This window comes from Macadamia integrifolia, unplaced genomic scaffold (assembly GCF_013358625.1).
Source record: "Macadamia integrifolia cultivar HAES 741 unplaced genomic scaffold, SCU_Mint_v3 scaffold_176A, whole genome shotgun sequence".
Classification (NCBI taxonomy): domain Eukaryota; kingdom Viridiplantae; phylum Streptophyta; class Magnoliopsida; order Proteales; family Proteaceae; genus Macadamia; species Macadamia integrifolia.
In genome coordinates, this window is record NW_024870630.1 from 127,715 (window position 1) to 140,756 (window position 13,042).

The 13,042-nt window shown below is 35.7% G+C and overlaps 1 protein-coding gene across 1 annotated transcript; it reads right to left on the minus strand.

The window, feature by feature from the left end:
• Positions 1 to 4,530: 4,530 nt before the first annotated feature.
• Positions 4,531 to 11,522, minus strand: LOC122071032. The gene is made up of 6 exons (XM_042635299.1): positions 10,059 to 11,522; positions 9,662 to 9,715; positions 9,262 to 9,510; positions 9,047 to 9,184; positions 5,286 to 5,372; positions 4,531 to 4,832 (listed from the first exon to the last, which is right to left on the minus strand). The coding sequence occupies exons 1-6, from the start codon at positions 10,139 to 10,141 to the stop codon at positions 4,730 to 4,732; spliced, it is 714 nt and encodes a 237-aa protein (XP_042491233.1). The 5' UTR covers positions 10,142 to 11,522; the 3' UTR covers positions 4,531 to 4,729.
• Between the last annotated feature and the right edge of the window lie 1,520 nt (positions 11,523 to 13,042).

Consider the following 13,042-nt stretch of genomic DNA (forward strand, 5'->3'; position numbering starts at 1 on the left):
CTTTTTCATTAACGTGAACCAAATAGTTTTTTTTTAATGAAAAACATGATTCCATAGAATGTAATCCGATGAAAAAATCGAACCAAACACCCCCTAAACGTTTTTTTTATACATATTATTTGTGTATAATATTTCAACTCTTAAAATATGTGGATAAATCCGTATATTTGGTTCTATATAGGTAAATATGATTTTTTTATTAAAACATTCAATACATATCTTATACACAGATTTACTAACTATGGTACTCAAACATGCTCTGTTATATAAGTTAGGTGTGGCTCCATGTAACTAAGGCTTATCGGTGAGGCTGAACTGTAAAATTGAGTAGGTTCATGAAGTTCTTTAAAAATAAAATATAAATAAATAAAGAAGAAGAATAACACGATTGGGGATTCTCTTAGTTCAAACCCTCTTTGTTATCTTGTGTATCATAATCTTTTTAAGACTGACAATCGAGAGAGATTTTCAATATAATTCTTCCTCATTTGGAAATGTATATAGGCCTTGGATAGTTCACTTATTTAGAACATATGGAATGGTGATCTATCAATCCTACCATTATATTAATAGATTATAATAATATTATTACTAAAATAAATAAAAAATAATAAAATTTAACTTATATCAAAAAAAAAAACACTTCCTATGTTTGATATTTCTTACTTATGTTTAAGCTGTAAAATAAATTTGTGAGAAATTTGACTTTTAATTCTTTTTTCAAAGTATCATAATAGCTCATGAAACCTACAATATGTGTAAATTGTGACATGGGCAACTATTGGATATGTGTCCATCAAACTCATATTTTTTTTTATTAATATTAATTTCATTTAATTTTCTCTATCATTAACAAGCTATGGTTGTCTTTAGGTTTTCACCTAATTTTGTGCTTAACTAAGGATAGGATTTGACATCGTATTCATATAGTTGTCACACCATGTGTTATGTAGAATGGTGATTTCAAGACATGTGTGAGCGGATATGTGGTGTGTATATAGTACATTATCTCACATGAGGATCTTTCATATGTCACTACTAGTTGATTGAAAACAAGATTCTCATTTAAGGAATTCAATTGGTCCCTTGACATGAGAAATCCTTATCGTTGCGATTACGCATCATGGCATTTTGCAGATTAATGATTAATCTTTTTGACTATATATCAATGTATTAAATTTATGTTGTTTAATCGTGAATGAAAGGGGTTGTTGAATGTGGAATCCATTGTCCTATTAGAAAATATCGAGGAAAGAAAATGTATGTGTATGATTTGACAATATTTTAAATCCAATAAAAGTGTTGTAAATTGTTTACAAATGTTTTTATAAATTAATATTTTTTATTAAATATTTTGAAATTTTTTGTTCATTCAATCACTAACACAGAATCACTACATTGGCATATTCGATGGATTAGAATCTTAGTAGTAACTGAAATGCATTGCTTATATTTTATTATGTGATATTATTTTAGTGAAAATATGGATATACAATTAATTTAATTAAGTTGTGAAATTCTATTTTGTTGAGAGATAATGATACTAACTTACCTATCAATATCCACAAAACTTTGTCAATGAGATTAAACAATAGTACTATAAGGTCTTTGGACAAGATAATATACTTTGTACCAAAAATAAAAAATAAAAATTAGATAATGTACCCAATTGGATCCTACCTCTTCCCACTTTGTAGCATATAAGGGCACTATAGGTTGACAAAGTCACTTGACATTAGGATTTAGAATCCCATAAGCACTCTAATTGTATTGTCTTACATTATAAAAGAGGAGGGGGATGGAGCAGTCCACAATTTTGACCTCTCTCTCTCTCTCTCTATCTCTAGTGAGGATTAAGTTCTTTTTGAACTCTAGGTGAGAGAATGTCATTGTGTGCATTCCAGACAAATGCAAAGATTCTTTGCATTGTTCAAGTGTGGAAGAGCTACGTTCGCATAGAAGAACTATACTTGCGGTTCAAAAGGTAACTCGTTTCTCCCCATTAAAGTTCCATGCAATAAGATTGTTCAATTGTGACCAAGTAATCACAAGTCGGAGTAAAAAACGGAACGAGATCGTCTCAAGTGTGCCAACCACTCCAGCCCACATCCGATGATATAGGAAACACTTAGGGTGCATATCTCGGCGCTGCCAAGCGTCTGATGTACACTAGAGAGGCTAGCACACTTGAAAAGATCCAGGTCCATAAAAAATAGCTGCTCACCAAAGCAAAGGTAAAATTGCTTACATTATGACCTTTCCCAAACCCCACAATGGCGGAAAACTCTTGCTAAGGGTGTCAAAATATAACCAAAATCGAAACCAACTGGTTATAACCGAATCAAACCGCATCGTAGTAAATTGATCCGATTTTGGTTTTATAGGCCATAATTTCGGTTTGGTTCGGTTCAGAACCAAAAAAACTGACAATTAACCAGCACCTAGTATTAAAGACTTAAAGTGTTTTGAATTTCAATCAGTCTCTAGTCTCTACAAAAAAAACCAAAGTACTAATCGAGAAGGGAGCTTCACTTTCACACTTATTGATTTCCTAATTTCTAGGATCATAGTTAATTAGTTATCATATGTATAGTCTTTTACATAGAAAGTATATTGATTTCTAAAAGGACACTATTAACCGCATGTAAACAGTTGTGAACCTAATAACAAAAACCAATTAAAAACGATTATGATTTCACCTTATTCCTATATGGTACGGTTTTGGTTTCACCTTATCAAAATGTAAACAGAATCGAATAACCAAAACCACATTGTTTGACACCCCTACCTCTTGCCGTCTTGCACAAGATTCACAATTTTTTTTTTTAATTTGCATTTAAAATGAGATTAATCCAATCTTCCAAAGATTTGGGCATTGCACACCACGTGTTAAATTCCCAGCATACAACATTTGTGTAAGATTCGAGAACTAACAACACTTCTACATGGGGATGTCAATGGGATGGGTTTTTTCAAACTCTATCTCAACCAAGTCTCTTAACTCAACCTAGGCCCAGCCCAACCCAGCCCAATTCTATTGGGCTTAATCCTATCCTAATGGCACAGTTGACTCTGACTAACCCTAGAACTAGAACAGTGATAAATTAATAAATGGTTTAGTATAATGAATTAAAAGCCAGCGGGACTAGTTAGGCCAAAGGTCTGGATACCAGTTGTTAGAAAATAAATAAATAAGAAAAAATAAAATAAATAAACTAATGTCAAAAATCATAATGAGGGTAGGTGACATATACATGTTAAGTAAAAATATTTGTGGATTAAAAAAAAAAGTAAGTTTGATGGTGTGAATGGTATAAATTATAATGAATTTGATATTTCAATAATGATATGTATTTTCATTTTTACATACATAAATTGAGATAGACATAATATATATATAGGGTTGGGTTAGGCCGGGCTCAGGCCGATGCCTCAACCCATGGCAAGCCTAACCCGGCCTCAGGCTTCAAAATCTCAACCCAAGCCCATTTTACAGGTTTAACAGTTCAGCCTAGGATTTGCCCACGCTCAAAGTATGGTAGGACGAGTTCGGGCTAACCAAGATTTTTGACACCCCTACTTCAATGTGACATATATTTTAGATGTCCAAAACATTTGCCCATAAAATATACCAATTTAAAAAAAAAAAAAAAAATTTTTTAAGCAACGTAAATCAGGACATGCATTTATTCCTTGAAAACAAATCGAGTTCGATAATGATGATGATGGTTGCATTTGCAAGAAGTTGACGACTTGGTGTATCACATTAGGTTGTAGTACAAGTAAACAAGACTGATGCTTTGGTTCGATCCATTAAGGTTTTTTTTTTTCATATATACTTGGGGTCCGTTTGATAAAACTGTTTTGTTTTTTAGAAATAGAAATAGAAATTTCTACCTATTTATGGTTCAAGAAACGACCCAGGCGAAACAAGTTATGAAAACGACTTGTGGCCATTCTTTCACTGGTTACTATCGAATTCCAGAAACATGACTTATCAAACACCTTCAATTCCGTTTCTGTTTCTAGAAACGGAAATTTATGTTTTTGCCGTTTCTATTCAAGAAACGGCAGAAACGTTATCAAACGTGCCCTTGGTGTATCCACGTATTTTTGCCAAATATATTTAATAATGGCACTGCACTAGTCAGTCACAGGAATCTTTTAATATACTTCTATGATATTCATGCACTCCTGTAATTTGAACATCTCTCAACCCTGACATATATCCCCGAGCTGACTGCTTGCTACAATAACTTATGGACCATCCATTCATTAAGCCTTTCTTGAGCACCTGCCATCATAGTCTGAAATTAACTTGACTTGCGGCAGAAAGGAAACTAACTGCTCATATCACTCATGAATACAATGAAAATTTTAAGTACAAAATATTTCAATGGGAACAATATGAGATAGAAGAACTTTTTTTCCCCAGAACAATCCCCCAATAATCGAATCTCCCTGAAAAATGAATTATTGGAGCTAGCACCTCTGGATCGTCAGATGTTTCGGTTTTCAGAAATTTGTAGCTTGTGCTTTTAACAATATTCCATAATATAAAAGCTCATCCAACAGGAAAAGTAACCACCAATATTCAGATTTTCTGAATTTAGATATCGACAAAGGTCCACGAAAAAAATGGATGGAAAAATATGTAAATATAATACTTACAGCAATTGCATGTCATCAGTTCAAAATTACCATTCAATGCAAGACCAGGTGGGAAATTTCATGGAGATATTTCACATTGCTCTTGAACCCACTTCTCATAATCTTCGACTAGCTGCTCAAGAAGCATTGGAACAAGTTTATCCACCAGAGTTTGCATGATTCTGCATGTAACCATATCGCAATAGTCTGAATGTCGTCTATGTGGTAAAAACAAATAAAGCCAATGATATAAGCTCTGTAGAAAACTAGAAAACGATATCCATAAAACAGAAGCACACTATCTTCGGTTGAGGACAGTTTTGGACATATGATAAGGCACCAGGAACATTTTGGCATGTATAATTTAATCTTCAAAAATCCCTTCTTTTGATAAACGATTTCCAAGAGCAGGTCATAGATTACCACTAATCAATATTTTACTTCAGAAATTCTATGAAACTTCAACAGTAGGTGTTTATGGCAAGAGAAAATCTTTTCAACTTCTATTCCAAAATAAAGGGGCAAAAGAAATAGAAGAACTAAGCCCGACAAAAAAAGTTCGCATATTTCATGAAACCTGGCAACAACTAAATTTCCATTCCTCATCTACATGTAAAGAGTTTTGAGTTACTTACAAATTTCCAGGGTTTTCAACAGCAGATATTGGAAGCAACGTAAATGGCCGCGTGTTTATCTGTGCACAAAGGAGCAAGATACAATAACATGAAAGGAGTATTCATAAGGTTGTCCAACAATGACCCAGCTAAAGATTTCTCTTTCATTTGGAGCAGAACATCATGCACAGAAAATTAAGAGAGATAATTGATATAGAAACATAGATGGAGTTAGTGGCAAAAGTAAGGTATTCTATGCTTGGTAGCCAATGTAAGGTCACCACTCTATGCTTGATATGCCTCCTGTAATTGTCTAGAATACTCTGTACAGCTCAAACCTATGTGCTACAGACAAACGAGGTTTCAAAATCAAACATATTGAATGGTTTTCTTTTGAGTATAACATTTATTCCATCACAAAAGACCTAGCTTTCCCCATTTTTCTATTTTTCACATGATTCTCCCATATTGCAGAAATTGCTGTGAAATATTTAACCTTGTCTTGCAGAATTTTAAAACTGCCATATCATTTTTGGTAGATTAGATATATTTTACCCCCCAAAAAAATTATAATTAGTTCATCAAAATTATTAAGATAACAACATAAAGTTTTAACAAAAAAATGCATGTTATAAGAATGTTAATACAAAAAATATCGACAATTGCTCATATGGCTGCCTTTGATATTTTTTATATAAAATAATACTTTTATAATTTAATCATAAAAAATACTTAATTGAGATATAATAGCATAGAAAACAGCATTTTATGAGGTAAATACATAGGAATTTAAACTGTATTTTCAATCATAATAATGTATTGCTTTGTTATTGTAGTCTGTAGTAGACCTCATGTAGGAAAGGAACTTCCCCATTCTAATTACTAGAAATAGGATTGAGAAATAGAGAATGAAGAAGGAATAGCGAAACAGGTTTTTTTTCAGCCTAATGGTTGAATCGGTGGGCTAATAAAAGAATAAGATCTCCTAGATTGTAAGTGGCGTGACTGAGTAGGTTAAGCTACAGTTCAGATAAAAAGTTTCTTTCAATCGGGAGACGTTGATATACCGCGTTTAGTTTCAATTCTATTTGAACTATGGAAATATCCTCTAGTTGGAGTTGACAAACAATTTCAAGCGATATAGGTATTTCTCGAGTTGGAGACGTTAGAAAAACAAGGATGAACAAGCAGTAAAATAAACTGCCATCCTTCATATACTGCTAAGACTGATTAATGGTTAGAAACAATACACATAATAACAGGTAGAATTGAACCAAACAGTAAAGAACTTTTAACATGTCAGCTATAGATTGAATTCCCAGAGATCAGCTAAAAAGTTCCTTTAACTCTACCTCTAGCAAAGCAGTTATGCTGCTTTAAGTTTCAATTCCATTTAATTTATAGAAATCTCCCTGAGTCAAAGTTGAGTTTAAAAAATGCGATAATAGGTTAGAACATGGAAGCAAGAATGATGGAGCAGTAAACTCAGCCGCACCACTTAGAATAGTTTAGATTCCTCTACAAGTTACAGAAAAAAGAAAACGAAGCAGTAGATAATTAGGAGAGGAGCGTTATTTAAAACCATTATATAAGAATGTTGACTAGATTCTCTGAACAGTCTTTCAGATATTTTCCTTCTCTAGCTACAACATTTTAGATAAAGGGTGAAGTCATAGTTTTCATCTGATGAAGGAAAGAATGCTAGTTCCTGAAACCAAAACAATACACAATTGTATTCAACTCACCAAAGGTTATGACTGCTAGATTATGAAAATGAAAACAGTAAATAATTGCACTCTCAACACATCGGTTATGCACAAGGACAAGAAATCTGCTAGCAGTTAATTCCAGTACAAATTCCTACTTTTCAACCTATGCTATAATAAGTTACAGATATGCATATTGACTTCCAGAAGCTTAAATAAGAATATGTGTAACAAGGAGACCGGGGGGGGGGGGAAAAGAGGGTGTTTTGGGTATTCTGTTTATGTGGGTATTCTACAAATCAATTGAGTGATATGTTTACCAACCCTTTGTTTAGTCCCGCTTTTCGGAAAGGTTGTTCCAAGCTGGGCATGGGTGATCTACATGCTCTGACTTGAGGAGTGTTAACAAGGCTTACCTCTATTTAAGGGTGTTTTGGGTATTCCTATTTATGTTTATGGATAGTTTGTAACTGTTTATTATTGGATAGTTTGGTACTGTTCATGGCTTACCTCTCTCTCTCTCTCTCGTTGATTCTCCTTATTCTTCTCTTCCTTGCTTTCATATGTGCTAATCTCTCAATATTTGGAACAATTACAGTAGTCTTGGGTTCTTAATAAGTGGGCTCGATGCTCAGGCCCTCTGCCCTCACATGTATGAGTCATATGAAAGCTTCACAAAATATGAAAGGTCTATTTTTAAGAAGGACAATAGCATATTCGTATTTGTATTGAGACAAGTAACAAAGGATTGAACAATGTCTCACACTTTCTTGAAGCTTTGTTGCAAAATAAATTAAATCAAATTTCCACAAGAATTACTTGAATATAGGCCCCTTAACAACCCATCAACTGGGGGCAACCAGGAGTACTTCAATCAAAGTTTAAAAGAGTTTCAACAACTGGATATAATATTACTTGACTAAATCAAAATAATAAGTCCAACTTCCTGGTACCATAATTTCGATTGACACTTTGTTTCTTCTACAGATCAGTTGGGTGATATGTTTACCAACCCTCTATTTAGTCCCGCTTTCCGGAAAGGTTGTTCCAAGCTGGGCATGGGTGATCTACATGCTCCGACTTGAGGAGTGTTAACAAGGCTTACCTCTATTAAGGGTGTTCTGGGTATTCTATTTATGTTTATGGATAGTTTGGTACTGTTCATGGCTTACCCCTCTCTCGTCGATTCTCCTTCTTCTTCTCTTCCTTGCTTTCATATTTGCTAATCTCTCAATATTTGGTACTATTACAGTAGTCTTGGGTTCTTAATAAGTGCGCTCGATGCTCAAGCCCTCTGCCCTCACATGTATGAGTCATATGAAAACTTCACAAAATATGAAAGCTTCACAAAATATAAAAGGTCTATTTTTAAGAAAGGACAATAGCATATTCGTATTTGTGTTGAGAGAAGTAACAAAGGATTGAACAATGTTTCTCACTCTCTTGAAGCTTTGTTGCAAAATGATTTAAATTCATTACCAAAAATCATCATACCATCCCCAACCCAAGAGGAGAGAATAAATAGTGAAAATATAGGAGAGTTGAATGAGGATAGAGGTAGGAAAATGGCAGCAGTGCTAGTTAAAAACCAAACAGATACTGTATTATCTGATTTCTTAACAGAAAATCATAAAAGACGGATACAGTAAGGACGTATTTTGCATGGACTTGTGTTCTCGGAACATAGATTTCCGTTCCCAAATGGACATTCAGGAGAATGGTTGTACAGAACCTGAACACCATTAGATGCATGAAATCGTCTTATCTTGGAATATGCTTTTGATATTGAGATTTCATCCTGAAATTTCAGATCCGGTGTTCTTCTTAGCTTCAAGGCTGTTGAAAACAATTTTCAGGTAGTGCTCCCATTTATTCACTTACTGCTCATTGATGAGTATAAGGATTTTGACAAACAATGGTTTTATTCACTAGACTGCCCAGCACAGGGGCTAACTTATATTAGAAACAAACTTAACAAAATCTATTGGCTTCCCAATGCTCAAAATGGTTTTGCAGGATGATTCAATTTATTTATTATTTGTTTTAAGACCACAACAGCCCACACCATCCTCCTCCTAACTGAAATGAAAGGATGAAAGAGTCACCTTGCAGGACAACATTTCAACTATGCAATCCTCACCCGTTGCAGTCACCCGCAAATCCAGCACAGGTGCTACTTCAAATTTTAGAAGTTGAATTTTTGGCAGAGAGCACCTGCATATGCAGCATTTCTCAAGAATAAAAAAACCAGCTGCTTAAGGTAGTGGCTAACTAGTAGGAGGGAAGAGAACCTGTAAGTCTTTGAATCCAAGGATTCAAAACTTTGCAAGGCCCTCGTGTTCAAAATAGCTTCAACTCCAGATGGATGACTTAAAAATTCACTGATAGGATAAATCCTCCCATGATCATCAACATAATTTGGCAGCTTGATACTTTTCTTCCTTCTGGCAGATAGATTTGCCTTTTTAGTAGTTGGCTCTGACAACTCCAATAAGGTAGTTGGATGACTTGAGTTTTTCCTCCTGAAACCAGCCCGGCCACTAGAAGATAGAACATCCAGGAATAAATAGAAAAAAGAACAGAAACAATAACTGAGATACTCATACTATCAATTCTTAACATTCCCATAAGAATCTCTATTCCCTACATAGTGGAAACAGGTCAAGAGTGTGCGGAATACAGTAAATTGACCTTTTCATCTTCTTCTGGAAAGCCAGGGATGAGAAAGCCACAGAATGTCCTCCCCTGCATTCGATTTTAGAGTCTCAGCGTATGAGTGGCTGTGTAGAAAAGCAGTAACTTCACACTCCAACAGTAATCAGCAAAGAAAAGCATTTTGCATCATTCAAATACATAATTGGGTTAAGAACCCTTCGGAGCCAAATTAAGCTTAATTTGCTTGTTAGTAGCAAATGAAGCTTCTTGTCTACTCTGTTTATGTGAAAGAAGAAGAAAATAAGAAAGTGCAAACAGAAAACACTACAGTAATCTATAGAAAAATTCAAATTCCAGAAAGCAAAAAACATAGCAACATCAGATATCCGTCATTTGATACATTCAATGACCAAAAAAAAAAAATGAAAATTACCTTCGATTGGTAGGAGGAGATTGAGTATGGAAAGGAGAAGTCGAACTAGACAAAGGGCACTCTCCTCCACAACCGCAAGCCATGTTTCGACTCCACCTGCGAAGTGTATATACAGAGAAAGAGAGAGAACAAGAAGAGAAATTGCCCTCTCTGCCTGGATCTAATGGCTTCAGTTTATTGATGCAGATAGGAATAAGGATTGCAGATACAGTGGTGCAAAATCTTGCTTTTTATTTTATTGTCAGCACAGTTCTTCAGCTCCCAAAAACTTGAAGCTTTTATTACCTTACCAAAATCCAAAACTTAATAAAAAGGAAAAGTAAACAGTGGGATAATTATATCCCCTCTCCTATAGTTCACCGAAATAACGTGTGGATCCAAGGAGTTGAGCGATTTACACCCCCTCCCCTAACACTAACGGTATCATTATGCTGCTAATTTGATACACTAAAAGACCGTATTACCCTAGGATAGAACCCAAGCTTTTTGTTTTTTTTTTCTCTTCTATACGAGCATTGATGGAGTGAAGGGTAGCGAGCGACAGCTTTTTCCAAATTTCTAGGTTCAACTCTCTTCCTCTCTCTCTCTCTCTCTCGCTCAAGTGATCATATTAGTCTTCTTTCTTTATCTCTCATCTTCTTCTCTTTCGGTGATTTTGGCGTAACACATTCCAAGGCAGAGTGGAATTGGAGGAGTCTATTCCGGAGATCTCGGTTGTCTTCAATTGGACCTGAGCTGAGACATGAGAGGATGGAGAGGAGAATCCAGGATTTTTGTCTGATGAAGCTTTTCGTGTTTGATCCCTCACTGAATCTGAGAGGAGATGGCCTTATCTGGAATGAGAGGTCTCTCCGTCTTCATTAGCGATGTTCGAAATTGCTGAATAACATTCAAGCTAATAATTGTACAATATAGAGATTATCAAACTGCTGCAAGGTTTAGAAACTCTGGATTGTATACGGGTTCAACCTCCTTTGATTATGAATCGGATCGGATTGAAATCAGCCAAGGATCGGATGAAATTGATCAGAGTTGGCCAAAACCTAGAAGATGGAATCAAGACGAAGAGTCATGGATTTCCAAAGATCTTTGGTTTTTGGAGTTTATGGTTCGAAAGTCTGGTAGATATAGCTACCAGAGGTCACTTACATTGATTTTCTGCAGAATTTATCAGTTTGGGTTTGGATCTGGAAAAAAAAAATAATAAAGGAAAGTAAAGGAAGAAACCCATAAATGTATGCAAGAGTGGAAAGCTTTGCTAAGTTATTGCATCAAATGGTCCTAATGTTGGAATCTATAATAGCATTCCGGTTCCGATTGACTGATTTTATGGTTGAATATTATCCATGGTAGGACTATTTGGATAATTGAAGCTAGCCATCTGTGCGTGTAGGATAAAGGACTCTACAGCAGGACAATTGAATAATGACTGAAATACAGGACTGCTAATTGGTCCTATTTTCTTGGCCTTCAACTCATCTAGTTTGCACGGGTTGATAAGGAGCTTGGCAACATTAGGAGTCTACAAAGTCCAAACTCTGACTGCGACTGAGAAGTGTAGGATCAACATATCCGACGGTGGTGAGTCGGTGCTTTCTCCGGTCAAGACAGTCTATAACTGCCAAACAGCAAACCAATAAAACCAAAAAAAAAATCCTCTGCAAAGTCCGAACTCTGACTCCGATTGAGAAGTGTAGGATCAATATGGCTGACGGCGGTGAGTCAGTGATCTCCCCAGTCAAGAGTCAAGGGGTTGAAATCGTCTGCAATTCCGATCTCATACAATTTCGTGAAATATCATCTTCAAGGAGTGACACGTGTATTGATACCAATACAATGGTCCAGATCTAGTACAACTAATAAACCTTAAATCAGTAAATAGTCATTTAAATCAGACCTGGACCATTGCATTGGTATCAATACATGTGTCACCCCTTGAAGGTGGTATTTCACGGAATTGTACGAGATCGGAATTGCAGACGATTTTTTTCCAGAGTCAAGACAACCTTTAACTGAAAGGTGTTCTGGCAAGTCCATTTTATTATAAGGGTATTTTCGGCATTAAAATTATGATGTCACCAATTAATAGATTCAAATTCACAATAACTAACGGATTGGATCTAAGTGTAAGAATCTTTCAAACTATAGGGGAGGGGGCATAAATCGTTCAAACCTTTGGATTCACATATAATTTCTGCAAACTGCAGGGGAGGGGGCATAATTTTTCCAAATAAAAATAAAATCTTCCATGAAGCAAGATTCCGTTTTGGATGGGTGGTACGCAGTGGAGCAAGTTGGCCTGGCCTCACAAGCCCGAGATCGACCCAAAGCCCGAGCCCGAGCCCGAGCCCGAGCCCGTCAGGGCCTGGGCTGGGTATTCTGCCTATGAATTGGGCCAGAATTGAGATTTCCATATCAGGGTACTCTGGGTCAGACATGGACTGAGGCCTCGGGCTGAGCCGGCCCAGCCTGACCTTGTTTGTATGAACGTGAAAGAGGGTTATCTGAGCAAGCAAGATTACCTCACACTGATTTTTTTAATTATTGTTTCTCTTTTCAAAGAATTAATATAATAATTCATGAGGAGAAGTGTAACAGGTTGCTTGTAGAAACTTCTCCCTAACTGGGCTGTGTCTGTCTCTCTTATTTTATCTTTGAAATGACTCCCATACCATTCTTGTATGATGTCCCTTCCCACACCTCCATTGGTGCTGCCCGCTAGCATGCCTAATCCAATGGTAAAGATGGCCTTGGTAAGGCCTTCACCATGGGTGAGGGATTGCTTGCTTGCTTTTATCTAAACTCTCGAATTATCTTATATACTATGCCTCCTTCATTGGTAGTTGAATATTCCCATTATAATGATGATTTAACTGCTTTATGGAAGTTGAAACCCTACAAAATTTGACAAATGTTCAACTCCGAGGAACCCAGGAATTGAATTTAGGAGATTAAAGCATGCGGATCATCAACTGAAATAATGT